The sequence below is a fragment of the Candida albicans genome, chromosome R (assembly GCF_000182965.3).
Source record: "Candida albicans SC5314 chromosome R, complete sequence".
Lineage (NCBI taxonomy): Eukaryota > Fungi > Ascomycota > Pichiomycetes > Serinales > Debaryomycetaceae > Candida > Candida albicans.
Genome location: NC_032096.1, coordinates 961,420 through 987,765, shown reverse-complemented (window position 1 = coordinate 987,765; position 26,346 = coordinate 961,420). Strand labels below are relative to the sequence as shown.

Below are 26,346 nucleotides of genomic sequence, written 5' to 3'. Positions count from 1 at the left end.
TTAAAAATAAAATAAAGAAAAAAAAAACACGACCCACAAAACACAAGATATAGAATACTTCCACACACACACACACAAACTCATAAATTATACTGCCTACTTCAACACCAACCTTAAACTTCTAACTCATCATGAACCAAAGAAATACAATACAGCCAGTGAGGAGCAATAATTCTACGAAATTGGCTGTACCAGCTCGACATTCTCATACCACCTCAGTGTCTTCATTTAACAATGCCAGTTTTACAACGCAGTTTTTACCCAACCAACCGAAACCCACACGGACAGGTTCTAGCAGTGGTCATTATAGATTATCACGAACAACCACAAATACTACTGGTGACAATTATTCAACACAAGATACACAGAGTGTTGCTACTTTAGACAAAGTACCACCCACAAAGCCAAGTGCAACTTATCTGGATAAATTATGGACTCAAATTGACGTATTGGATGATGTGAAAAAGATGGCAGAGGAAGTTAGAAGCAAGGGCTCGTTTTTTAATGACAATTTCAATCAGCAATTGAAGAAACTTAAGGAACTGCAGGATAAACTATTGAATACCATGTCGACTCAACAATTTAATGATTTTAATTCCAAAGAACATCAAAAGCAACATTTTTATCAATTGAATACTATAAGCCCGACAGTACACCCTTCTGATAATCTATTTAAAGAAGATAAAATACTTCATGAGGATGAAGAACAACAAAAGCAGGAACAAAAGAAGCAGGCGAAGCAAGAAAAGATCAATTCATTTTTCAAGTCTGACGATAAGCAAGAGGACCTAGAGTTTAAAAACCAAACAATATACCGTAAAGAGAATTTTGAGGAGATAAACCAGTATGTTGCACAGATCAAGAAAGATTTAAAGGGACTTGGGGAGTCTATGAAAGAATTTGACGAATCTACAAGAGAAATCTGGTAAGTAATTGGGCGCAGTTTTATTTAGTATATATTCTGGTTAGTGTTAATAGTGTAGTAATGTTTACAATCTCTTGTATCAATGAATGATATGAATGAACACTTCAGGTATTCTGTAAACGAACGGTCGTGCATGAACCAGACTAATTTTCACCAAAAAAACAAACTCGAAAGGAAAAGAAAAAAACACCTCTTCAATGTAAGTAGAAGAATAAACAATTCTATTTTTTGGTTGATAAATCTATCAACAAGTATTCAAAATGGTGGATGAAAGTAAGCAATTGCAAGGTAATAAAGATGGTGACAAACACCAAACACAGGAACTGACCAATACTAGTGGGAACTCTCAACCATCGGCACCAACACCAGCACAGGTTCCTTCTGTACAACAACAACAACAACAGAAATCATCAACACAAAATCAACAATCAACAACAGGATCTGCACGTTCTTCACAGGGTAGATCCAATCAACCACAATATTCACAGGCTGATTTGAATAGAATCGTTTTAGAGTATTTAAATAAAAAAGGATATCACAGAACTGAAGCCCAACTTAGACTTGAGAGCTCCAACATCCCGACACCAGCAGTACCCCTTGCAACACCAGCCACCACAGAATTGGCTTCTGTCAATGAAATTGGTGACAATAAAGATTTAAAAGAGAAATTGACTAAAGCTGAACAGGAATTGAAGGAGTTACGAGACAAACAATCAAAAATTGAGAAAGAGTTACGAGAGGCAAAGGATCGTGAAGTTAAAATAAGTAAAGAAAAAGAGTTGAAACAGTTGAAAGAGTTGGAAAAGAAGACGAAAAGGGAAAGTGACCCAGAGATCTATTTTACTGCTTATTCTATGTTAAGAAGATGGGTTGGATCATCTTTGGATTTGTATAAGCCAGAGTTATCTCGAGTGTTATACCCGTTGTACATTCATTGTTTTTTGGAATTGATATCTAAAGGGTTTTCAAGTGAGGCTAAATTATTTTTCGATAAATTCAGATCAGATCATTTGGTTTTGCACGGTATTGAAGTTGAAAAGTTTGCTGGTTTGTCGTTACCAGAACATTTAGAAGAAAATGATTTGGCTGTTGCTTATAGAAAATACAAATATAGAATTTTGGTATCCAAAACTTCTTTGAATTTGTTGATATATTTTCTCCATGAAAACGAAGCAGTTGGAGGTGGTATTTTGATTCGTATTATAAATCAATACTTGGACCCTGTGATTTCAACTAATAGACCAGACAAAATAGATCAAGAAGGTGAAGCCAATCCAGAAGAAGGAATATCAGAATACGTGACTGATACTAATGAAGTGAAAAAATTCAACGAACAAAATGTCAAATTGGGAAAGTTACCAATAGATCCTGATGTTGCCAAGGAGGTTGAAGCAGAATTGAAGATTAAAGACGAAAAAATCGAGCCAGTCAACAACAAAACATTAACTAAAGAATTTCAAGATATGACAAAGCCAGACCAGGATCTGCCTGTTAGAGAATCATTGCCTCTTCCATTGAAGGATGCAAATGATATAAAAAAGATGATTATACAGGTTGAGGATTCTCGATCAAAGATCAAGTTAGGTGCAATACAAGCAAGTTTACCGTCAGTTTGTATGTACACATTTCACAACACTAACAATAATATGACATGTATTGAATTCAATGACGATTCGACTTTAGTGGCAGCAGGATTCCAAGACAGTTACATCAAGTTGTGGAGTCTTGATGGGAAACCTTTGAAATCGGTATTGAAAAGAGATCGTCACAAACCACAAGAAAATACCAGAAAACTCATTGGTCACAGTGGACCAGTTTATGGAGTATCGTTCTCACCAGATAATAAATATCTCTTGTCATGTTCAGAAGATAAGACAGTAAGATTATGGTCATTAGATACATACACTGCATTGGTTTCTTACAAGGGTCATACCCAGCCTGTTTGGGATGTCAAATTTTCACCATTGGGACATTATTTTGTTACTGCATCGCACGATCAAACAGCAAGGTTATGGGCTACTGATCACATCTATCCATTGCGTATATTTGCTGGACATATCAATGATGTCGATTGTGTTGAATTCCATCCAAACTCCAATTACGTTTTTACTGGCTCAAGTGATAAGACTTGTCGTATGTGGGATGTACATACTGGTAATTGTGTACGTGTATTCTTGGGTCATACCAATTCTGTGAATTGTCTAGCAGTATCTCCTGATGGTAGATGGTTGGCAAGTGGAGGTGAAGACGGAATTATTTGTGTATGGGATATTGGTTCTGGAAGGCGGTTAAAGAGTATGAGAGGACATGCTAGGGCTTCATTATACTCCCTTGCATTTTCTCGAGATGGCACTGTTTTGGTCAGTGGGTGTGCTGATAATAGTGTGAGAGTATGGGATGTCAAAAAGAATACAAATGATGCTGGACCTGAACCTGAAGCGTTCAATAATAATGTCAATGGCAACGAAACCAACTCTGATGGGGCACTGTCAACGCAACAACAGCAACAGCCACAACAACAACAGCAGCAAAGCAAAAAGGAATCAATTGCTACTAGCGACCATATGAATGCATTTTTCACTAAAAAGACACCTGTATACAAAGTTCATTTTACTCGAAGAAATTTATGTCTTGCAGCTGGTGCCTTCCAAGGATGATATCATATAAAACATACAGATTGCGGAGATTTGAACATTGTATAATTTATGTAATAATATTAATAAATGAAAATATAAAGAGTCAAGGAATACTTTGATAGGTGAAATTGTCAGCAACTTAGCAACAATCGAGGCGTATATCAAAGTGAAAAATTTTTGTGGGGAGAGATGAATAATTGCTATACTTATATCTAACTGCTGTGTTTCGTCTTTTTGATTTGTCAACTGTGTAGAGCAACTTTATTTGAAATTACGAGCTATATAACGTACACGGAAGAACACAACTGTATACGCACATTCATTCAAACGTACAAGCTCTTCTGTACATCTTTTATTTCAGCCTCTTCTTCTCCAATATAGTTGCGGCTAGAGTTGCCAAGAAAAAGAGCATAAAGCTGCATCGTAAAAAAGTAACTTTGAAAGATAAAAACATCAATAGCACTCGAATTATTATTGTTTTGTTTTTTCTTAGCATAATTAGTTGTTGGAAAATAGATGTACCAGTTCAAATGCAAACTGTTGGTGTGGGTTGTGAGTGAAACTGTGGAAACACTGTGTTGAGTAGAAATAAAAGTGAGCAAATTTGCAACTGTTGACAAAAGAAAGTTTCAATCGGGGCAGCTTAACTTAACGCTGGACAAAAAAGAAACCTGGAGATCCGAAATGCCACCATAGTTTTTTGGTCATTAATTTGTAGTCTGTTTTCATTCATCAAACGTAGGTTGCTATCAATATCAAATGCCGCTCTAATAATAGATAGTTTATTCAGGCTATGCTGTTGGTGTTGAATTTCCTTCGAAGTACGAGGGAAAGCTCAATTGACGCGCATACACCAAATATTATAATATTAACAAGTTATTACACAGTTTATACAAAGAAAACGCCCATTACCAACCACCTCTGTCTTTTCCCACTCAAAGTAAAAGAATCACCCATGGCCAAAGATGGTGTTTTCGAATAAAAAGATGTTGAAACTAGTGATTCGATACCGCAGGGAAAAAGCTAGCCTTTTGTGTAACTTTTGTACATACAAAAATCGTTAATCAAAGATGTGGTCTGTTTTATTCAAGAATTGCCACGGCCAATTTTATATACTAGAGCTACTCGTCAATTCGTAGTAATTTGTTTTTATTTATCGGTGCTTGAATTTGACTGGTGGCAATTCATAATGGTCTCGTGTATTCAATGTCCCCTATTATTATTATTTTTTGCATTATTACCGCATTGTGCATATATCCAGAGTGTGTAGTGCACAGCAACAACAGCAACAGCAACAACACTAGAACAAACTAACAAAGAGTGATTTTCAATTTTATTCTTTTTCCCATTTTTGTAACATAATTTCTATTTTTACTACTACCAATTGAATTTAAAATTCTAAATAGGGGCACTGCCTTTGGTGGTTTTGGAATTTCACATTTTTGTATAATGTGAAACTTTTATAGTAATTGGCTAATTTCTTCAAAAATGTAAACAAACTTTATTAGGGCTTTGTTAAGCTTGCTGTTTACATGCAGAACAAGTATATTATATTAATTGCTAGTCTGGTTTTTTGTTTTCGATTTTACAAATAATAAAGCAATTGAGGAGAATATTTCAGCAATTCTGTAACATGAAATATTTCAACCACAGTTATTATTCTAAAACTATAAATACTCCCAAGAGTCCCCCTCATTCTCATTCAATTATACTTCCATTTCTCTTACTTTTTTTTTCTTCTTGTTGTTTACAATCTTGTATTAACTAAGAACTACAACAATCAATTACAGTCAAAAATGAAATTCTCCACCACTTTATTAGCTTTAACCGCCTCAATTGCTGCTGTTATGTCTGCTGATTCATCAGCTGCTGCCTCTGGTGCTGCCTCGGCTGCTTCTGGTGCCAAATCTGGTGCTACCTCAGCTGCTTCTGGTGCCAAATCCGGTGCTTCGTCAGTTGCCTCTGCCGCTAAATCTGGTGTTTCTTCAGCTGCCTCAGCTGCTAAATCTGGTGCTTCATCTGCTACCGGTGGTTCATCTGCTGCCAAATCTGGCTCATCAAGTGGTGCCGGTTTTGCTCCTGTCGCTGGTGCTGGTAGCTTGGCAGCCATTGCTGGTCTTTTGTTGTTGTAAGCGAAGCCTAAACTAAAAGATAAATATGTATAAGTATTTCTTTTTCTTTTACATTTGTATAATTTATCAATAATACAGCTAGAATGAAGAAAAATCAATTCAATGTAAGACACTTCAATTAATAGCTTGTTGTACTCCGATCTCAGTTGTAGATGCTAAACTTCTGGTTTTTTCTTTGCGCGGATATATGTTTTCGTTTAACTTCTCGGTACATCTTGAGAATAATGAGTGCCAAGAAAAAAAATTCAGGGGAAGAGCCACGCAGGAGACAGCGGAGACGACAGAATGAATCTGGCACTATTGAAAAAGTGGAAACTATAAGAGTTCATCAACTTCATCGCATTTTCAAAAAGCTGAGTACTTAAACTTACTTGGTGATAATCACAATTATATTAGGTCAATGTTACCTTTTGATGCGATAATTTGCTCAAGTGGTAATTTTTAATTTTTAGGTTATGAATAAGGTTTTAATTCTATTGAACAACTTAAATTTATTACCACAGTGTTTCGTTTTTTCCAACTTTAATCCCGCACTCAACGTATTTCAATTATTAAAATTTAGATGAATATGCTAATAATAATCACTATTTAAAATCCATAAAATTAGTAAAGTAGAATAGTTGCTGGAATATTATATTTGAAATTTCAAAGCCACGTTTGTAGTCATTATTGGATTAAGATAATACTAACTAAACAGAAAATATCACATCGATTCTTCAACGACTTAACTAGAAAATTATCGTAGATAACGATATACCGCAGGAGTGAAAGTTTAATTTACCGCAATCAGGTGTTTTTTCATGTATTTTAAAAATTTCAGACTCTATCAAATAATACATTTAGAATGTGTCAAATTTATAGTTCATTCTTTGTTCTTCTTTTTTTATAGTTGGATATACCAAAAAATTGCAGTCAGTATTGGTGAGATTTCTTTCCTGTGCTTTTATTTTGTGTACTGGTCTAGCATCTACATCCCTTTAAATTAATGCGTAACTCCATAATTATCATATTCCCTTGCAGTATATACAGCTTTCGTTGTCCTGGGTTACAGAAGTGGTTAGTTTGGATTCGACTGTGGGTGCAAGAGAGGCAAAAAAAAACAATAGGAGGTGTCAACACAGCCTTGTAGTTTTTAGTCCCATATAGGCAAAATTGAACAATATAAAAACCACCTTCAAAAAAGGGGCGAAGTAGAGAATTTACGTAAATCACCTTTGATATATAGAAATGTGTATACATATTTCCGTAGCACATAATTCGTAGCACATAATTCATTTTAGAATTATTGAGTCTAATTGAAAGGAGGATATTTTTTTGGATGTGAGTCGTAGTTTGATCCAACAGTTCCGTAGAATTACTCACAAGAAAAAACGATCATTCATGTGTTGAGTAAATGAGTTTGGTGTATTGCAGTCATGGCTGTATTTCATTAATGGTAGGCCCTTTAGTAGAAGTTTTGTGTTGGTGGCTTTACAAGTTTGCGTTACAAAACGAATCAATTACGACGAAAGGGATACCAAATGAAAATCAATATAAAGATAGACACACCAACGGTAAATAAATTAATTACTGATCCAAATGTGGGGAATATTAATGATGTACATCTTAAAATGATTCACTTTAAATTTCAATTAAGGTCGTTTCCTTTTCTTTTTTAGCTATTCATCCTTTCCCTGTTTAGCTCTAACCTTCTAGAACATAAACTACTATAATAAAGTAATATTAACGATATGGTATAGACAACGAATAATGATTATATAAATGTCTATATTATTTTTAAACTATACACTACCACCAACAACTGTTAATGTGTTTCTTTCGGATTATCGGTCAAAAATTCTAACTATTGATTATTATTTTATCTGTTTTTTCCTAATTAGGAAATAATTCCTGTATATAGTTTTTGATTTGACTTTCCCCACTTGGACAACTGAAAAAAGAATTTTTTTTTAATTCATTTTGTTACTTAATTTATGTATTATATTATTATTGTTAATTAACACTAAGTAATAATAATAGTAATAATAACCTAGTGAGGAAATCAAATTTTGATTTACCTAATATCCATCATCATCAACAACAACAATTATTTGCACCTAATTAGGTACAACCACAACACAACACAACAAATTTAATAAAGATTTTAGTATATATAAATACACATTGAAAAGTGTTCAATTTTTTTTCTTCTAAATTTTTCTTCTCTTTTCCTTTTAATTCTTTTCAAATCATATAAATCATTATACCCATCTACTTATCCATATTAGATACCCGCACCCCCTTAATACATATTTTCTTTTAATATCAAATAGACTATCACAATGAGATTCGCTTTCACAACTGTATCATTATCCCTTTTATTGTCTTCTTTAGTTGCTTCAGATGCTGCATCATCCGATGTTCAATTCTTGACTGCTTTGGTAGGTGATTATCAAGATCATAAGACCGATTATATTAAATTTTTTGCCACCGCAAAAGATGTTCCAGGTGATTTATCTACGTTGGCTACCAAAGTGTTGACTTATACTGATGATTCATACACAACTTTGTTGAATGATGATTCTTTGAATGTTTCCAACTTAGAAGCATATGCTACTAGTTTGCCATGGTATTCCAGAATTCAAGCTGATGCTGGTGGCAAAGGTTCTGCCTCCGGTTCTGCCTCTGGCTCTGGTTCTGCCAAATCAACTGCAAGTGCTGAAAAATCTAGTGGCTCAAGTGCTTCTGCTTCAAGCACTGCAGGTGGTTCCTCTTCTAAAGGTGGTGTAAGTGAACTTGTTGCCCCTGTTGGTGCTGTTGTTGGTGCTTTGGCAGTTGCTTTAATGTAAACCCCCCCAAAAAAAAAAAAAAAAAAAAGAAAAACAAATAAATCATTTATCATTGATAAGCTACACTGCAAGAAACTCAAACAACTTGGAATCTTTGCGGTGTACAACTTCATAATAACATCATGACAACATAAAATTTGAAACAAGCATTCGTTTAAACAAAATACCATTTACTCATTCTTTAGTTCAGTTATTCATTAAGAAAACTTATGTTTCTTTTAATTTAATTCAAAATTGGTTATATTTTTTTTACCCTTTTTATTATTATATATCAAGTGTATAATATAATACATGTAAAACTCGGTCACATACATAAAAACAAATAAAGATAATAATGATTTAATTATACGTATATTATTATTAGTAGTAGTACCAGTAGTAACTGTAGTACATATTTATATTGTAATTCAAACTGTCATGAATAATTCTAGATATTTTAAATTCCATAGAATATTATCTAGACATTCTATGGGAACATGACTATCATAATTTCCTGAACCATCACCAATCATCAAACTTTGAATTTTATCTATCAAGATCACTAAATTCTTGTTTAATAATTTCAATCCATATTCAAATTCTTGATTCATAATCATTGATTGATTCCCCAGTGACATAATTACTTTTTCATTAGTTGTAGAATCATAATACAAGGGGAATCTGTATGAGCTCGTGCCATTCCCATTACCAAGAGTTTTTTTAGTGATTGGATAATCTTTGGATATTTCATCAACAATATAACTTTGATTTCCCTGTAAAACCATTTTATACTTGTAATCTGTATTAGTGATGTCGGCAATTAGTACCATCAATTGAACAATAATTGATAATGCAGCATTTATTTGTTGAGTTTTAAAATTATGCCATTGTGTTTCACTATCAAATTCTGGTTGATAATACAGGTTTTTCAATTCAATCGACGATTTATTATAATAACAAATTGCTAATAATTCTTGATGATCTTGAGGGAATTGAAATCCTAAAATGGAAAATTTTGTCGAATCTATATTGTCAATGGGGAATACAAACTCAATTGATTTCATATTTGTCTTTAAATATTTATTCAATTGTTGTTGTAATGATAATTGTAATACTTGCATATTTTGTATTTCGGTATCATATAATTCTAATTTGTTTTCTATAATCTCTTTGGTATTGGTATTGAAACTTTCAATTATATTATGCAAATCATTGATTTTCTGTTTGATATTGTAAATTTTATTATTCAATTGTTCATTTTGTAAAGTTAATTTATTCACATCATGTTTTAGTTTATGAACTTGAAATTGTAGTTTATTCAAAACCACATTTATATTATTTATGTTCTTATAGTCTTGTAGATTCCCAATGTAGAGTTTTATTTGTTGCATTAAATTATGTTTCGATATAGCTAATTCTTGTAATGAATTGGATAAATTATTCAAACAACGAATCGAATCAAATGTGTATGACTGTATTGGTTGAGGTAAAACATTGGGGTTTTTGTCAACTATACTTTTATTCAACATATCTTGGAAAGTAAACCATTGGTCATTAAGTTGTAAACTTAACGTATTGGTTTTATATAAATCTAAAATTTCCAAATCATTATCAACTGAAATCATTTTCCGCAAGTTTAACTTGTAAAGACATAATAATTTCCAATCACTATTAGTTTGACACCAAAGTTTGATAACACATTTATAAATGTTTGGTGGTACATATGGTAAATTGATTTCAAATTGAGGATTCATATCATTGGGTATAATCTCACTGATATATAAAAGTTTGTTGTGAATGTTTGAATGGATAGAAATAAATGTAGTTAGTAGTGATGATTGGTTCAATTGTAGCAATTTTTGTGATGATATCGAGTCTTCAATCTCTTGTAATGGATTTACTCYYCTATCGAATTTATTGTACTTCGACGTCTATTTGAAATTCTTGTAGATGGTAATTGCTGTTGTTCTGATGGTCCAGTAAAGGTTTGTGCATTGTTTGAGTTATTTTCCACATTATCACTAACATTTAAATGTAAATTATAGAACCGTATGGATCGCAAATTTGCAAGTTTTCCTTGATATGGGTTGCGGTTAGTATTAGAAGGTTTTATGCCATTCATTGTATAGTTGCATTATTAGTAGTTAAGTTTTCAAATTGAATTGAAATATTAAAATCAAAATCCTGAGATTATTTCTGTTCTATCGTAGTTTGATTCTTTTTTTTTTCTATCGCTCTATCAATTATAACTCAAACAGTTAAAAAAGAGAAATAGAGTACTAAACAATATGTGCCCCTACTGCGAAAGTTTCTCTTTCTAACTTAGACTTGACTTCTTTGGTAGCAACGAGTTTATGCTTCAATCAATTCACATTTGTATCTGGTGGAGATCCTGCAAACTTTATAGCTGAAATGACGTGAACCCTTAAATTTATCAATTACTATAGTAGTTTTTTAAACATCTACTGTTAGACGTGTTCTCTGCTCAATCGATCTACTATAGACTTTTACAACCCAATTTATATAAGGGACACATGCAAATGTTGCCGCATAAAACTGCACAAGCTGTCTTTGCAAGCAGAACTTAGAGAAGCTTATTGTCTAAGTATACGTGTTATCCTACTACCAGAAGGATTTGAAGAGGGTGATAGTGCTAAGAATTGAATTCCAACATCAATTAAGCACTTGCAAATCAAGTTAAAAGCTGTCAATAATGATTAACCACGTGAAAATGAAATAGGAAAACGAAGAAACAAAGAAACAGTAGCAAATCAAAGTGAAGAATTTTAAAAGAACCACCAACACCCAAAGGTCTGTCGATAATATTTCTATTTTTATTGTAGTTCTTGATGGTTAACAGATTCTCCACCACTATAAATTTAATTGTTAATTTAAATATTATAATTGAACAAGAAATTCTAGTTTCATTTTTCTTCTCTCTCCTCCTCCACTCAAAATCCAGTTTTTTTTTATTGTTTCAAAAATATCATTATTGAATTGTCTTTGAAAAATACATACAAACATCAACTCAAAGTTTCCTCCTATATTCAATTGCTAAATCTCTGGTGGTAGCACGCTAATTTGTGACACAGATTGTACTATAAAGTGTTTTCGTTGTAACCACTGCAATACATATATATAGTACTCAGAGTTCTGACGAAGAGGAAGAATACAACAAGAGAGAGAGAGAAAAAAAATTCGAAAACAAAAAAATCTCAAACAAATAGAAAACTCACAAGCCTGTTGAATTCCAGTTTTTATATATTTGATAACTGTTGATAGTACCTTATAAAATGTCGGAAAGAAAGAAGTTCAGTTCAAGAATCTCGTCGATATTTAACTATAATCTGTCAAATTCTGTACCTACCCAGTCATCAATTCAAAATCTGGGCTCACATTCTAAATCAATTGGCGCTCCAAGATCGACCCCATCAAATTCCAAACCATCTGGTTCGACCTCGTCTCCTAGACCATTGAGCAAGCCTTTGTTGAACACAAACAATTCAAGGAGCAATGCATCATTAGTTACTTCAACCCTGCATAACAATAGTAGCGTACCCGTATCATCAAGAACTGACACAAACAGAAAAATAGTATCGTCAAAACCTTCAATAAATACATTGGAATCACATACTCATAGCAATAACAATAACAATAATAGCAATAGTAATTATCATATGAATAATAACAATAATTTTAATAATGATCCTTATTTAAATGATAACATAACGCTGCCCGTGCAACGTCATAACGAGGGATCAATAGACCCAAACCAATACTGCCAACAATCCCCTCAATATTTAAATCCACTTCTAAAATCTCCCGACTCTTTAGAAAGTGGTCCTTCAAAACCAACCAGCCCTAATCCTTCCATTAACAATAGATTACGTCGGAAACCCCCAAGCGATTTGGACTCGTTTGACTTTGGAATGTATGGTGAAAACAATGATGGAAGTGATAACGAAACTAAGGGGGGCACGTTTGATTCACCAAAATCAGGGACTGGTATAACTAATGATATTATTGCTGATTTGGAAAGTGATATTGATAATTTCTTAAAAGCAAGTAGTGAGAGCGGAAAAGAAATGCCAGTGGTGACCAGAACAAATTCAAGTAAACACTCGTCGCCATTTCCAAGTAGTTCAAGTGACGTTGCTGACAATAGCTACATAAATGATTTGAGTTTAAGTAGATCAAAGCCTGTTATGGGATTAGCTGATATTGTCAATGACCAGGATCAGCAAAATGAGGATTTCATCGAACCATCATTGTCGACCCCTTATCCCTTGGATTCCCCATTGATTACTCCTATAATTTCACCCGTGGAATCTCCACAAATTATCCAAAATGAATTTATGCCAATCAGCAGCAACGACAGTCCTAATTTGAAACATGAATTTTCAACTTCGGGACAAACTAGCCCTCCCAATCCATTTTCTTCACCAGTTGCTTCTGGGACACCTTCTATCACATCACCTAGGAAATTACGAAACCTTGATTTATCAACAACACCGGCAAGCCCCGTTGCAAGCTTAATATCTTCGACTGAAGGAAATGGTGGGGAAATTTCCCAGTTCCCAGTGTCGTCAACTTCAAGAAATACTTCACAAAACTACACAACTTCAAGGACTCCATCGGCTGCATCTCGTATGCATTCAGCAAGACTGCCAGGAAACCCGCAACCACTGACACAAACACCACTATCACGCACATTAACAGAAAATTCGTCAGCACCGATTGCACTTTCCAAATCTTACACACAAAAGACATACGCCAGTAATAGATCCAACCCTAGTCAACATCGTATGTCAAGCTCAGTTGGATCTATATACAGTTCTAACTCATATAGAAATGTGAATTTAGCTGCGTTAAAGAAAACATTGAATTTGAAACCTGGCGAAGGAGAAAGGTCTAATTATGTTTTGGCAATTAGAAAAGCGGCAGGTACATCCTATAATGAGCTGACACGAATGAAGTGGAAGTTGCCTGTGGGTATATTACCAGTTGACAAGTCTGCAACTAAAGAAAACTCTAATGGTAAATATATGAAATTGGCCGGTAATCTGTTAGCGGCTTCACGGAAAAAAACCAGTGGTGTCGAATTAAAACATGGTCATTTGAAACCAAGATTATTGGCTGCTGAAATTGATGAAGGTGATGATTCAACTGCCATAAGTTTGGCCAAGACACCTTTGACCCAATCCTCAGTGAACTTGAAAGTGACAGAAACTAATTCAAACAAAACTGTTTCCAGTGAAAACTCATTAATGAGAACAACAACTGATGTTTCAGTAGTAACGGGTGATACTAATAGTATAGTTACGACAACCACTGATACCAATGCGAGCGGTAGAGGAGAAAGTAGTGGTAATGGACTTAAACGAAATGAATCCATCGCGTCAAGTAATTCATCTGGCAGTTTATCAGATAAAAACTTTACTAATTTTGGATATTACCAACACCGAAGCTATAAAGATGATGACGAAGATATTTTTGCTGACGGTGTCAACAGACAAGCATCCAATGATGGTGATGTGACAGACGAGGAAAGCAATCAAATAAATGGTTATCCAAAAGTCTCCTACATGGACGCTAATAGCATTGAACAAGAAGAAGAGGACAACGATAGACCAAGGTTGGTTTTAGCCAATCCTGATTATGATAGTGATGACAGTTCATAGACAATTTACAGCCTTAAATGGATATATATGTATATTTAATAATAAAGGACTTGTTTTTTTTAGTAACTAGTGTGATCTCTTTTCTGGGTGTACATTTCGGATAGCCAACCAGGTTATATTTTAGCAGTTTATAGACAGTGTTATCGATGGGTAATATAAATAAAAGCTCATTGAATACTATCTAGTGAAAAGTCGTGTGTAAATCGATTTGAAAAATATAAAACCATACACGTAAATGAAATGTGTGTGAAAGTACAACCAACAACGAAAAAGAACAAAAAAAAAATGTTGTCCGCCAAAAAAAAAAAGAGAACAACAAATCAAAGTTTCAAGACTATCTCAAATCTTGTTGTCACCATAACTATCAATTGTTCACCTCTTGAACCAACATCAAATTGAATAAACATAGGATCATGAGTGACAGTGGTTATACATTAATCTATGAGCCTAATACGGCTACGAAAGTATCTGTCAATGAATTTAAAAATTTGTTGGAAAAGGGTAAAGATGATGTGAAAGTAGATACCATGAAGAAGATTTTGATTACCATATTAAATGGAGACCCCTTACCTGACTTGTTGATGCATATAATCAGATTTGTCATGCCTTCCAGAAATAAAGAATTGAAAAAGTTGTTGTATCATTATTGGGAGGTTTGTCCAAAAATGGATGAATCAGGTAAAATGAGACATGAAATGATTCTTGTGTGTAATGCCATCCAACGTGATTTACAGCATCCAAATGAATATATTCGAGGCAATACTTTGAGATATTTGACGAAATTGAAAGAGCCAGAATTATTGGAAACTTTAGTTCCTAATGTCCGTCAATGTTTAGAACACCGTCATGCCTATGTCAGAAAAAATGCTGTTTTCGCATTATGGTCTATTCATAAAGTCAGTGATCATTTAGCTCCTGATGCTGACGAGTTAATTTACAGATTTTTGTATGAGGAAAACGATTCTGTTTGTAAAAGAAATGCTTTTGTTTGTCTTGGAGACTTGAATAGAGAAGCTGCTTTGCAATATATTCAGGATAATATTTCAGTTATTGAGACTTTGGATCCATTGATACAATTGGCTTTTATTGAGTTTATCAAAAAGGACTCTATTCAAAATCCAGCTTTAAAGCAACAATATGCCCAATTAATGACAGAAATTATTGAAAGCTCTTCAAATGTTGTTATGTATGAAGCTGCTAACACGTTGACTGTTTTGACTTCAAACCCACAATCAATTTTGTTGGCAGGAAACAAGTTTGTTGAATTGGCTACTAGAGAGTCTGATAATAACGTTAAAATTATCACTTTAGAGAGAATAAATCAATTACACAAGCAACATCCTGGTGTGTTACAAGACTTGTCATTAGAAATTTTACGAGTTTTATCTTCCCAAGATTTGGATGTTAAAAAGAAAGCTCTTGATGTTACTTTACAATTTATCACCACCAGAAATGTTGAAGATGTTGTTAAGTTATTGAAGAAAGAATTGCAGTCTACAGCTTTATCCAATGATGACAAGAATGCAGATTATAGACAGTTGTTAATTAATGCCATCCATCAATTGGCTATTAAATTTGTGGAGGTTGCTGCCAATGTCATTGATTTATTGTTGGATTCTATAGCCGATTTGAATACCACTGCCGCCTACGAGGTTATCACATTTGTTAAAGAAGTTGTTGAGAAATTCCCAGATTTAAGGGACGCTATTTTGAGAAGATTGATTTTGGCTTTGCCACATGTGAAAAGTGGTAAAGTTTTCCGTGGTGCATTATGGGTTATTGGTGAGTATGCCTTAGAGGAATCATTAATACAAGAATCTTGGAAATATATTAGAGGAAGTATTGGTGAAGTACCAATTATTGCTAGTGAATTGAAACTGAAAAAGCGTGATGATACTGAGGAATCACAAGAGGAAGAAACCGAGTATGATGGTAAACCTCGCAGAAAGGGTCCAGTTGTATTGCCAGATGGTACCTACGCTACTGAGTCAGCATTGACAAGCGAAACAACTGACTCTTTGGAAAGTGACAGCAAGACTCCTATCAGAAAGCAAATTCTTGCTGGTGATTTCTACTTAGGTGCTGTATTAGCATCAACTTTGGTGAAATTGATTCTCCGATTGCAAAGTTTGAAACAAACTCAAGAAAAAATTTTGAACGGATTAAAAGCAGAAGCATTGTTGATTATGGTTTCGATTTTAAGAGTTGGGGAATCTAGCTTGGTTTCTAAGAAAATTGATGAGGATTCTGCTGACAGAATTTTGTCTTACATCAAGATTTTGAACGATGAAGAAGACCTTCAGGAAATCAAGACAAGCTTCCTTGAAGATACTAAAGATGCATTTAAAGCACAAATTAATAATGCTGAATTGAAGAAAGCAGAAGCATTGGCTAAGGATTTGCATGATAACGCTGAACAAATTGACGATGCAATTGTTTTTAGACAGTTGGATAAAGATAACAAAAAGAGTAAAGCTTCTGTGGATGATGTTGCTGCTGCGTCAGGAAGCAATGAATTAAAGAAAGAAAATTTGTCGTCGAGATTGAACAAAATTATACAATTGACTGGGTTTTCCGATCCTATTTACGCAGAGGCATTTGTCAAAGTTCATCAATACGATGTTGTGTTAGATGTCTTGCTAGTGAATCAAACCACAACTACTTTAAGAAACTTATCAGTTGAATTTGCTACATTGGGTGATTTGAAAGTGGTTGATAAACCAACTACCGCAAATATTGGACCTCATGGTTTCTACAAAGTTCAAACAACTATTAAAGTTACTTCGGCTGATACTGGTGTCATCTTTGGTAACATAGTGTATGACGGTCAACACTCGGACGATTCACGTATAGTTATTTTGAATGACGTTCACGTTGACATTATGGATTACATTAAGCCAGCCACTTGTTCAGAAAGTCAATTCCGTAAAATGTGGAACGAATTTGAATGGGAAAATAAGATAACCATTAAATCACCTATTGAAACATTGAAAGAGTACTTGGATGAATTAATGAAGGGTACAAATATGCAATGCTTGACACCGGGTGCGGTAATTGGAGAAGAATGTCAATTTTTATCAGCAAACTTGTACTCAAGGTCAAGCTTTGGTGAAGATGCATTGGCTAATTTATGTATAGAGAAACAGAGTGATGGACCAATAATTGGTCATGTCAGAATAAGATCAAAAGGTCAAGGTTTGGCTTTGTCATTGGGTGATAGAGTAGCTTCCATTTCAAGAAAAGGTAAGAAGGCAACTATTGCTCGTGTTTAAAAAAAGAAATGCTTCCAAGAATAAAAAAAAAGAGTACACTGTTTTCATAGTTTCATTTTGTCAATAAACAAACATATATACATTAACAACAACGACAACAACGTATTACCAATTACAGCAATTTACCTGTAGACGAATATAAATACTCTAATAGCCTGCTGTTTGCTTTATTTATCAGTTCCTTGTCTTTCAGGGTGCGGTGGCATAAAGCAGAATCAATATGTAATCCAAATATAGGAGAGTTGTTAATGCCCCCATTATCGACATTATTTCCCTGCTCGATTGTTTGTAGAACAAAATTAAAGATAGAGTGCAAATCTCCCTGAATAAACCCTGAGTAAATGCTTTCGCTATATTGAGCTATATCAAGGTATTTCAAGTTATGTTTAAATTTTAAATTCTGGCTATTTAACAAGATTGTAAATTTATAGTTTGCCGTCTTAAATGTGAATAAATCATAATTTATATGCATTATCACGTTTAAATAATAAATGACATACATTAAACATTTGGTGATACATGTTGGCTCCCCGTAAATTGTGAGGTATTGGTCGATAGAACCAGGAACTGGGTCTGTCACAAGAATATCTCCAATTTTGAAATTGTCAATAAGTTTCTGTTTCTGCTCTAAGATTCTTTGAGGCTCAGATAAAGTTAGCAAAATTGTTATATAAGTGACTTTATCTGGTTGTGAAACATCTACCCTGGGATGCATTTTATTTATGTAGTTTATCAATTTATCATCTTCTAAAGGTTGGGTAGGTTTTTGTTCTAATGAAGTATTTGTCAATTCCAACGGGAGAAACTCTTGTTGCTGTTGCTGTCTGGACAGATTAGATTCATTGCTATAAACCTTTTTCCGTTTCCTTATGTTTAATCTATTTGTTGGAGATGACATTGTACAACTTGTTGTGGATTATATTGCATAATACATTTCATATTTTTTAATACAGAGTAAGCTTCTTCTTCACACATAAACAGTTTTCTCAGTAGAGGGCGTGTATATCTGGACAATCTTTCCATCTTTCTTTTTTTTCTCCATTATGGTGGAATCCATCGCTTTCGCAATTTTTTTTTTTTCACTTTCGTTAATGGACCCAAGTCTTCTTGAATAAAATCTGAAGTTTACCATACCAAATCAAAGTATCAGCAAGAACATAATGGGTAGTAAAAAAGAAAGTAAATCCAAATCATCTAGTGATGATGTTTCAACCGAAGATAACTATGAAAAAAGAATGTCAGCAGTTTTACCGTTCGCTAAACCATTAGCATCTAAGAAATTGAACAAGAAAATTTTGAAAACAGTTAAAAAGGCTTCCAAAGCCAAACATGTTAAACGTGGAGTTAAAGAAGTTGTGAAATCATTAAGAAAAGGTGAAAAAGGTTTAGTAATTATTGCTGGTGATATTTCTCCAGCAGATGTTATATCACATATCCCAGTTTTGTGTGAGGACAATTCAGTGGCATACATTTTCATTCCTTCAAAAGAAGATTTGGGTTCTGCTGGTGCTACTAAAAGACCAACTTCTTGTGTGATGATTGTCCCCGGTGGAGGTAAGTCTAAAAAGAACGCAGATAAAACTGACGAGTATAGAGATGGTTTTGATGACATTGTTAAAGAAATCAATGCTTCTGAATAAGCAAACGACACATAATCACGAAAAGGGCTAAAAGTATTTTTTGTAAAGATATATAGAAAGATTGTAAGCAAGTGGATTGATTCAAAGAAAACCTACAAAAGGTGCTTTTGGTGGGTTGATTGATATATTGTTATATATGCATATGTATTTTTACCAAGTTCAATAAAAAAAGGTTTTTAAGTAAAATATGAGTTGGTCAATACAGAGTTCCATTGCTTATAGAATAATGCAATACGACCTTGTTGGTTTAGATATTGTAAAATTGTCTTTGCAAAGCATCGGTCATCCATACTCTCAACCTAAAAAAAAATACATACATGTTCAGTGATTACGTAATCAACAAAATTCAAAACAAAAACGCCAACCGACAAATCCACTTGATCACCTTACAATACACTAACAATTCTTTCCTTTATTTTAAAAAGTACACACGCATATAACACAATGAGTGAGAAAATTGTTCAATCTTCCAATGACGAAGCAGCTACACTAACTGCTGTTGATTATATTCAAAATCAAGAGGAATTGGAGAAAGAGGCGAGAGAATTAATGCCTTACGATCCAAATGAATGCACCTACGAAATGGGAGAATTACGTCAGCCATTATTTGCTTGTTTGACATGTTCAGCTGAGAATGAAAATCAACCAATAGGAGTATGTTACTCGTGCTCTATACAGTGTCATCTGCAGCATGAGTTGGTTGAATTGTTTACTAAAAGGTCATTTGTATGTGATTGTGGAACTACAAGAATGAAGAACACAAAGGACGGTGCTTGCAAATTACGAAGACACGGGAAAAAGGAGTCAAGTGGTCGGAAACTTTCAAATTCTTCTGCCACACATTCAACATATTTGGAACTAGCCGCTGAAGACATTCCCAGTAGTTCTAATACTTACAATCAGAATTATCATGGGAGGTTTTGTGGCTGTAAACAAGTTTATAACCCTTTAGAAGAAACGGGTCATATGATTCAATGTTACTTTGGATTTACCTGTGGCGAAGATTGGTATCATGATAGATGCGTAATGGGTATTACATTCGCAGATGAGAAAGCAAATCAGAAACACGGGAACTCACAAGAAGAATCTGTGCCAGATGGTACAAACATCAAGACAGACATTTCAAAAGCACAACTGGAATCAGCTGATATTGATCTGATTGAGAAACTTCAGTATTTTCCAAAACTAGAGACTTTCGATGAGTTTATATGTTGGCGGTGTGTTACCCTGTTTAAAGATGTATTCGAAGACTTGGACAAACATTTTCCTGGAGTGATATTGTCAAAATTGCCACGATTTTCAAACACTAGCACGGTTGAGGACTGGTATGCTAAGAGGGAAAAACTACTTGAACCATGCTTTAAAAAAATTAAAATAGAAGAAAGTTCTGGTAAATTGGGAGAATTTCATAATCAAGAATACTCATTGTTTTTGAGTAACGATTTCCGATTTAAATTGATAGATAACTACGAGAGTCTTGATCACGAGTCGAAATTGTACAAATTCTTGCTTAATAATTCGTTTCTTTTCAAAGATGATCCTATATTCAAGCCACCTGAAGATGATTCGGAAGAAGATTGTTACTCATCGTCAAACGCTGGCACTGGACGTGCTTTGGAGACATTACCTCGTGACAAAGCAATTGAAAGTATCCAGGCATACGATAAGATCAAATCTAAATTGAAAGATTTTTTTAAACCATTTGCCGAACAAGGTAAGGTTGTTACTGAAGAGGAGGTAAGAAACTTTTTTGGTCACATTGATGATAAAAACAACGACTCGGGACAATAAATTTTATGTTGTATTTTATAAAAAAAATAATTCTTATTTATGTACAAGTATAGTATAACGAGTTAATACTAAGATAAATATACAACGGAAACGCATTCAACTTTCTTTACTTTTATTTGGTATTTGTTTTTTTACTCTTTTTCTTGTCTTCTAATTTGGCAAACTCTTCTTTCCAAACTGAGTTTCCTTCTTCTTTAGAGATTCCCTGGAACAAATGTTCAAAAACTTCGCTGTACCATTCCACGGGGATATAAGTAAGTCCTTCCTTTACTTCGTCTGGGATCTCATCCAACTGGTATTCACAATCTTTAGGAAAAATGATTTTGGTATAACCAGCTCTTTTGGCACCTAACGACTTTTCTCGTAAACCACCTATAGCCAACACCTTACCAGTTAACGTAATTTCACCAGTCATCGCAGTATCGTTTGGTAATGATTTGTTCAAAGCCAAAGAAACCAATGATGAAGTAAAGGCAATACCAGCTGATGGTCCATCTTTTGGAATTGCTCCTCCTGGACAATGAACATGAATGTGAGCTGCTTCAAAGAATCTGTTATCAGGGAACTGTCTTACCATAAACTGCTTGGCAAAAGAATATGCAATAGATGCAGATTCTTTCATCACATCCTTTAATGACCCAGTAACATGTAATCCGGCATTTCCAAGGTCGGAACTAATGGAATCTGTTAAAATGGATTCAATATACAATGCATCACCATCTCCAGATGTATTATAGGCCAACCCAGTTGCTACACCTGGATTCAAAGTTTCGTAAAGTCTGTCCTTTATGTAAATTTCTGGTCCAACAAAATCCTTCAATGTCTCTGGCTTAACTTCTATTTTCAAATCTGCTGGCAAATCCAATTTCTTTATTTCTTCGTCTTTTTCTTTTTCTTTTTCTTGTTCTTGTTGGCTTTCTGTTGTTGTCTCTGCTTTAACTTCAGTATTGCTTTGGATATATTCTATTGGTGAGTTTTCAGTATCAATCTTGGCTTTGTCGGATATTACTTTCTCACTTTCTTTAGCAACAAGAGTTCCTTCGACTGTATCTTTGTTGTGACTATCAACATCAGTTTCTTCCAATTCTTCTACAATTTTTCTGGAAGCTTTACTGAAAATTCTATTGATCAAAGACTTGATATGTCTCAAACCACTTTCACGACAGTACTTGTCAATTAATCTGGAAATAGTTTCATCAGGGATCACTACGCGACCTTCATCCAATCCAACCTTCTTTGCGGCTGCAGGAATTAAATGTCTCTTTGTGATTTCAATCTTGTCATTCTTTGTGTACCCGTTAACTTCAATTATTTCCATACGATCTCTTAGTGGGCCCGGAATGGAGCCAAGGTAATTTGCTGTACAAACAAATAAAACTTTTGATAAATCTACTTTCACTTCAATAAAATTATCGACAAAAGAATTATTCTGTTCAGGATCTAAAATCTCCAAAAATGCCCTCGCAGCACCACCATGTGATGTAGTATCTAATTTATCAATTTCATCTATCAACATCAATGGATTCGAAGTTTTAGCTTGAGTCAATGCAGTCACAATCCTACCAGGAATAGATGCAACATAAGTTCTCCTGTGACCTTTAACATCATGTACGTCTTGAACACCACCGACAGCGATTCTAGTGTATTTTCTGTTTAATGCCTCAGCAATAGATTTGGCAATCGAAGTTTTACCTGTACCAGGAGGGCCTGCCAAACACAAAATCTTACCATCGACATTCCCGGAAATTTTACCTACAGAGATAAACTCTAAAATACGGTCTTTCACATCTTTCAAACCATAATGATCTCTGTCCAAAATTTCACGGGCCTTCTTTACATTAAAGGAATCTTTAGTGTAAACACCAAATGGAATCTGGGTTAACCAGTCCAAATATCTTTCAACAACGTTTTGCTCCATGTCACTTTGTGTTCCCAATCTTTCCTTTTCTGTTTTGTACGCTTTCATTGCCTCTTCGGGCATTTTGAGATGTTTGATTCTTTCATCAAACTTGTGCACTTTTGAATTCTCACCAATACCAGCTGCCTTCAACAATTCCTTGGTATATTCTTTGATTAAACTCTGTGCATAAGCTTTCTCTGTACGCTCTCTTATATTTTTAAGAGCTGTTTGTCTCATTTCATCGGCGTCTGCTTCTACTTGCAACAATTGTAAAGAAAGCTCCAATTTAGTCTCAACATTCAGTGATTCCAAAATTTCTTGAATCTGTTCAGGCTTTGCGTGAACTTTACTTGCAATAAAATCAGCAAGCATGGAAGGATTGCTCATAATCTCTTCTTTGTTTTCAGGTTGATCATACTTTGGGGCAAGTTTTTCATACAACTCTTTGATTCTTCGAGTCCATGCATTGATGGTTATGCTTTGCTCGTCGTAAGGCTCATCCTTTAACTGTTGTGTTACAGCATACGATACCTCAAACTTCTTTAAATAAGACGTTTGAGAATTGTCTTGTTCCTTCTCAATACTTTCACTTCTAGAATTTGGAGTACTGATATCTACTAATTTGACTCTATAATGAGGATACACCAAAATTTCGCTCCCAGTTGTTTTGATAATTTGACATAATGTACCAACTTCATGGACAAAATCCCTATCCTTAATTACATCTAAAGCAGCATCTTCAGAATTAGTGTCACGGACATGAAATAAAACAAAATATGGACTCTTGATGTTACTGTTAATCATATGGTTCACACATTTTATTACTTCAGGATCAGAAACGTGGAGATGGCGTGTCGCACCTGGTAAAAATGGTCTGTCTTTCATGGCAATAGCCAAAAATGGTGGGTGCAATCCAGAGTCCAGGGGTGACAAGAACTCTTTATCTTTGGGTGAACCATCATCATTTTTGCCATCTGAATCGTTATTGTTGTTGTTGTTGTTGTTATTATTATTGTTATCACCACCACTACTGGACGATATATTAGACTTAGAAGATACAGGATTGTTTGGATCAATGGTTGGTTTTGTATCCGTTTCTTCATTAATCTCATATTTTTCATCCATATTTATATCTTTCTTCTCTTCATTTTCCTTTTCTTTGTCTTTACCTTTCTCTTTTCGGCTAGGTTTGTCTTTGTCATTTGACTTATCCGTTGAAGGTTGTTTTTCCTTTTCTGAATCAAAACGAAGTAAACTTTGTAATGTATCAGGCATCAAAAAGGGCAAGTTTGTTGGTAGAGACTTGGTAATTGGTGGCAATGAAGCTAAATCATTTAATTTTATCGTGGTTGGTACAGCAGATGTAGCATTTCTTATAAATGTTCTAGGTATAGAAACTCTAACCAAAAACAAGGCCCGAGGCTTGTTACATTTGGAAGCCTTAATCATCTATGAAATATATTAACACCTTTAATGTGGCAAAAGAGATAGAAATTGAACTGTCGCCAAATTTTTTTTTACGTTTTTTTTTCCGTTGTCCATGTCGGCGCCCAGATCGCATATCCACAACAGACCGATGAAAAAACAACAACACCTAAGATATGGCTTAAATATGGTGGTTGGGGATCTAGAAGGAATACACCATAAGTTTGGCGAGCTTAATGTTGTACAGATGTTATTTACAGCATTTTTATAGCTAGTCCAACCAATATCATACCTCTTACACGCTGACTAGCTGCTTTAGCTTAATATGTCAACCTATCCAGCTTTTTCTTTCTGTCATGTTCTTCCTCGGTGTGGAGTCACAACAGCTTAATTAAGAACAAAGTCCAGTATTTTGGTTTCATGAAATAAATTATATAATAAACAATTCTATACTTATTACTCTATACTAAATATGTTCTTTTTCTTTCTAACTTTAAGTTTTCTTGTATTGTCAGGTTCACTGTGCTTTCTTTTTGTAGGTGGACTTAAACCAACGTCTTTGAAATTAGAGTCCTCGTAATATTTCAACGGATTCAATTCATCATCATCCAAACCATGAGCAAGTATACCACTGCTTTTTTTATCCAGACTAGCATTACGAACTCTTTCTATTTTAGCAGACTTGGCCAACTGTAGTTTCCTTGTCTTTCTGGTATTTTTCTTCGGATCACCAGACCTCTCATTCTCAGAGTTTTCAACATTAGTGTTTGCGCTAACAAAACCACCGGTCTCGGAATTATCCACATCGTTCACCAGATTTCTTGTGTTGTTCTGACTCCTGTTAGGTGAGAATTCTGGAGAAGATGAATTATCTGATTTATCAAAAGTAGACATGTACTTAGAAGGTGTACTTGTTGTTAAACTACTGGGCCTTGTTGGTGAGGACGGTACAACACTGCTGCTTCGTGCACCACCTGTAGAAATGGTCGTTTCTGAATGGGCCTGTGTAGGTGAAAATTCATTTATCGATTTCGAGGATTTGGAGAAAGTTAATTTGGATTTTTTAACAGGAGTCGAAACAGGTTCAAAAATTGGTTTGTTCAATGCAAATGATACTGGGGAGTTTTCGGTAGTTGACCTTGACTTAAGTCCAATCCTGGACGTAGTACCAGAGCTTCGCTTAACATCTCTTGACGTTAATATTGAAGGACGGGACTTGGATGAGGTAAAAATACTACTAAATGAGGTGTTAATGTTAGTCTTGTGGTTTGAACTGTTGTTTTTTATTTGTAGTTTCAACTTTGCATTTTCCTCTTTGAGAGATTGAATCTTTGCTTCTTGTAATTTTGATGTAGTTGTGTGTTCTAATTTCAATTTGTTTATAGTGACTTCATACTCATGGACCTGTTCACTGTGCGTTTTATTATTTACTGTTTTCCCTTTATTGTCCTTTTCGGTAAGAGTGTCAGGCCGCAGCTTTCCACTACGAGTTTTTCTGGGTGTATTAATGTCTGTTCCATATTTGAAATGGTTGTTAGTCACAATTTGTAAAACTGACAATTTAATTAAATTTGTTCGGTTCTTGTCCTCCTGCAATACTTGAAGTAGCTCATTCCTTGTTCTGTAATGTCTTGCAATGCTTTCATATTCGACCATACTCTCAAAAAATGGCTTCTTTTCCTGGTTTGATTTTTTGTTGAATGTTTACGTTGTTTTACTTCGTATTGGTTGTTCGCTATAGAGAGATTTCCTAGCCGGAATGCACGACAATCCTGAGACGGAAGTCGATCGTCGATGCCCATGGTGCGTGGTGAAAAATTTTCTTAGAAAATTTGTTCTTTCCTTCAACTGCTTTTAAGAAAGGGAGGTTCAAGTGGTTTAAGTACGACGGTCACAAAGATTGCGGCTTATGAGGCCCGAACTGAGTTGAAATACAAAATCAAGATATAATTATATACCTTACTTGTCTATATTGTTTTATAATACATTCTTCAGATATTTAAATTTCTGTGTATCATCCTATAAAACAGAGATACATTCAGTACATTTAGTATACTGAGTGAACTGGTACCTGTGACATTCAAGATAACTGTTTCGCGCACGCTGGCAGACGAACATTGGTCTGTAGTTTTGGTTT

General features: G+C 34.5%; 13 protein-coding genes across 13 annotated transcripts, besides 1 other annotated feature; 8 read left to right on the top strand and 5 right to left on the bottom strand. All coding sequences in view use genetic code 12, as the record gives it.

The window, feature by feature from the left end:
* Window positions 1-131: 131 nt before the first annotated feature.
* Window positions 132-929, top strand: CAALFM_CR04460CA (uncharacterized protein; the record flags this gene model as incomplete). Its single annotated transcript, XM_712307.2, has 1 exon — window positions 132-929. One exon carries the CDS (start codon window positions 132-134, stop codon window positions 927-929), a length of 798 nt encoding a protein of 265 aa, XP_717400.1.
* Window positions 930-1,185: 256 nt separating this feature from the next.
* Window positions 1,186-3,582, top strand: CAALFM_CR04450CA (chromatin modification protein; the record flags this gene model as incomplete). The annotated part of the gene is made up of 1 exon (XM_712306.2): window positions 1,186-3,582. One exon carries the CDS (start codon window positions 1,186-1,188, stop codon window positions 3,580-3,582), a length of 2,397 nt encoding a protein of 798 aa, XP_717399.2.
* A 1,775-nt stretch (window positions 3,583-5,357) lies between these two features.
* Window positions 5,358-5,693, top strand: RBR1 (Rbr1p; the record flags this gene model as incomplete). The annotated part of the gene is made up of 1 exon (XM_712305.2): window positions 5,358-5,693. One exon carries the CDS (start codon window positions 5,358-5,360, stop codon window positions 5,691-5,693), a length of 336 nt encoding a protein of 111 aa, XP_717398.1.
* Window positions 5,694-8,014: 2,321 nt separating this feature from the next.
* On the top strand, window positions 8,015-8,521 carry RBR2 (putative lipase; the record flags this gene model as incomplete). Its single annotated transcript, XM_712302.2, has 1 exon — window positions 8,015-8,521. The coding sequence occupies one exon, from the start codon at window positions 8,015-8,017 to the stop codon at window positions 8,519-8,521; it is 507 nt and encodes a 168-aa protein (XP_717395.2).
* A 407-nt stretch (window positions 8,522-8,928) lies between these two features.
* On the bottom strand, window positions 8,929-10,254 carry CAALFM_CR04410WA (uncharacterized protein; the record flags this gene model as incomplete). The annotated part of the gene is made up of 1 exon (XM_712300.2): window positions 8,929-10,254. The coding sequence occupies one exon, from the start codon at window positions 10,252-10,254 to the stop codon at window positions 8,929-8,931; it is 1,326 nt and encodes a 441-aa protein (XP_717393.2).
* A 143-nt stretch (window positions 10,255-10,397) lies between these two features.
* CAALFM_CR04400WA (uncharacterized protein) lies at window positions 10,398-10,622 on the bottom strand (the record flags this gene model as incomplete). Its single annotated transcript, XM_019475535.1, has 1 exon — window positions 10,398-10,622. One exon carries the CDS (start codon window positions 10,620-10,622, stop codon window positions 10,398-10,400), a length of 225 nt encoding a protein of 74 aa, XP_019331080.1.
* Window positions 10,623-11,793: 1,171 nt separating this feature from the next.
* On the top strand, window positions 11,794-14,181 carry CAALFM_CR04390CA (uncharacterized protein; the record flags this gene model as incomplete). The annotated part of the gene is made up of 1 exon (XM_712299.2): window positions 11,794-14,181. One exon carries the CDS (start codon window positions 11,794-11,796, stop codon window positions 14,179-14,181), a length of 2,388 nt encoding a protein of 795 aa, XP_717392.2.
* A 413-nt stretch (window positions 14,182-14,594) lies between these two features.
* Window positions 14,595-17,453, top strand: SEC26 (coatomer subunit beta; the record flags this gene model as incomplete). The annotated part of the gene is made up of 1 exon (XM_712298.1): window positions 14,595-17,453. The coding sequence occupies one exon, from the start codon at window positions 14,595-14,597 to the stop codon at window positions 17,451-17,453; it is 2,859 nt and encodes a 952-aa protein (XP_717391.1).
* Window positions 17,454-17,565: 112 nt separating this feature from the next.
* Window positions 17,566-18,351, bottom strand: CAALFM_CR04370WA (uncharacterized protein; the record flags this gene model as incomplete). The annotated part of the gene is made up of 1 exon (XM_712297.2): window positions 17,566-18,351. The coding sequence occupies one exon, from the start codon at window positions 18,349-18,351 to the stop codon at window positions 17,566-17,568; it is 786 nt and encodes a 261-aa protein (XP_717390.1).
* A 262-nt stretch (window positions 18,352-18,613) lies between these two features.
* Window positions 18,614-19,093, top strand: NHP2 (snoRNA-binding protein; the record flags this gene model as incomplete). Its single annotated transcript, XM_712296.1, has 1 exon — window positions 18,614-19,093. The coding sequence occupies one exon, from the start codon at window positions 18,614-18,616 to the stop codon at window positions 19,091-19,093; it is 480 nt and encodes a 159-aa protein (XP_717389.1).
* Window positions 19,094-19,537: 444 nt separating this feature from the next.
* CAALFM_CR04350CA (uncharacterized protein) lies at window positions 19,538-20,884 on the top strand (the record flags this gene model as incomplete). Its single annotated transcript, XM_712294.2, has 1 exon — window positions 19,538-20,884. The coding sequence occupies one exon, from the start codon at window positions 19,538-19,540 to the stop codon at window positions 20,882-20,884; it is 1,347 nt and encodes a 448-aa protein (XP_717387.2).
* Window positions 20,885-20,996: 112 nt separating this feature from the next.
* PIM1 (ATP-dependent Lon protease) lies at window positions 20,997-24,233 on the bottom strand (the record flags this gene model as incomplete). Its single annotated transcript, XM_712292.1, has 1 exon — window positions 20,997-24,233. The coding sequence occupies one exon, from the start codon at window positions 24,231-24,233 to the stop codon at window positions 20,997-20,999; it is 3,237 nt and encodes a 1,078-aa protein (XP_717385.1).
* A 432-nt stretch (window positions 24,234-24,665) lies between these two features.
* CAALFM_CR04330WA (uncharacterized protein) lies at window positions 24,666-25,865 on the bottom strand (the record flags this gene model as incomplete). Its single annotated transcript, XM_712290.1, has 1 exon — window positions 24,666-25,865. The coding sequence occupies one exon, from the start codon at window positions 25,863-25,865 to the stop codon at window positions 24,666-24,668; it is 1,200 nt and encodes a 399-aa protein (XP_717383.1).
* Window positions 25,866-25,938: 73 nt separating this feature from the next.
* Window positions 25,939-26,326: a long terminal repeat ((alpha-Rb) Long terminal repeat (LTR) associated with the transposon Tca1; about 388 bp long, 5-10 copies per genome).
* Window positions 26,327-26,346: the final 20 nt, after the last annotated feature.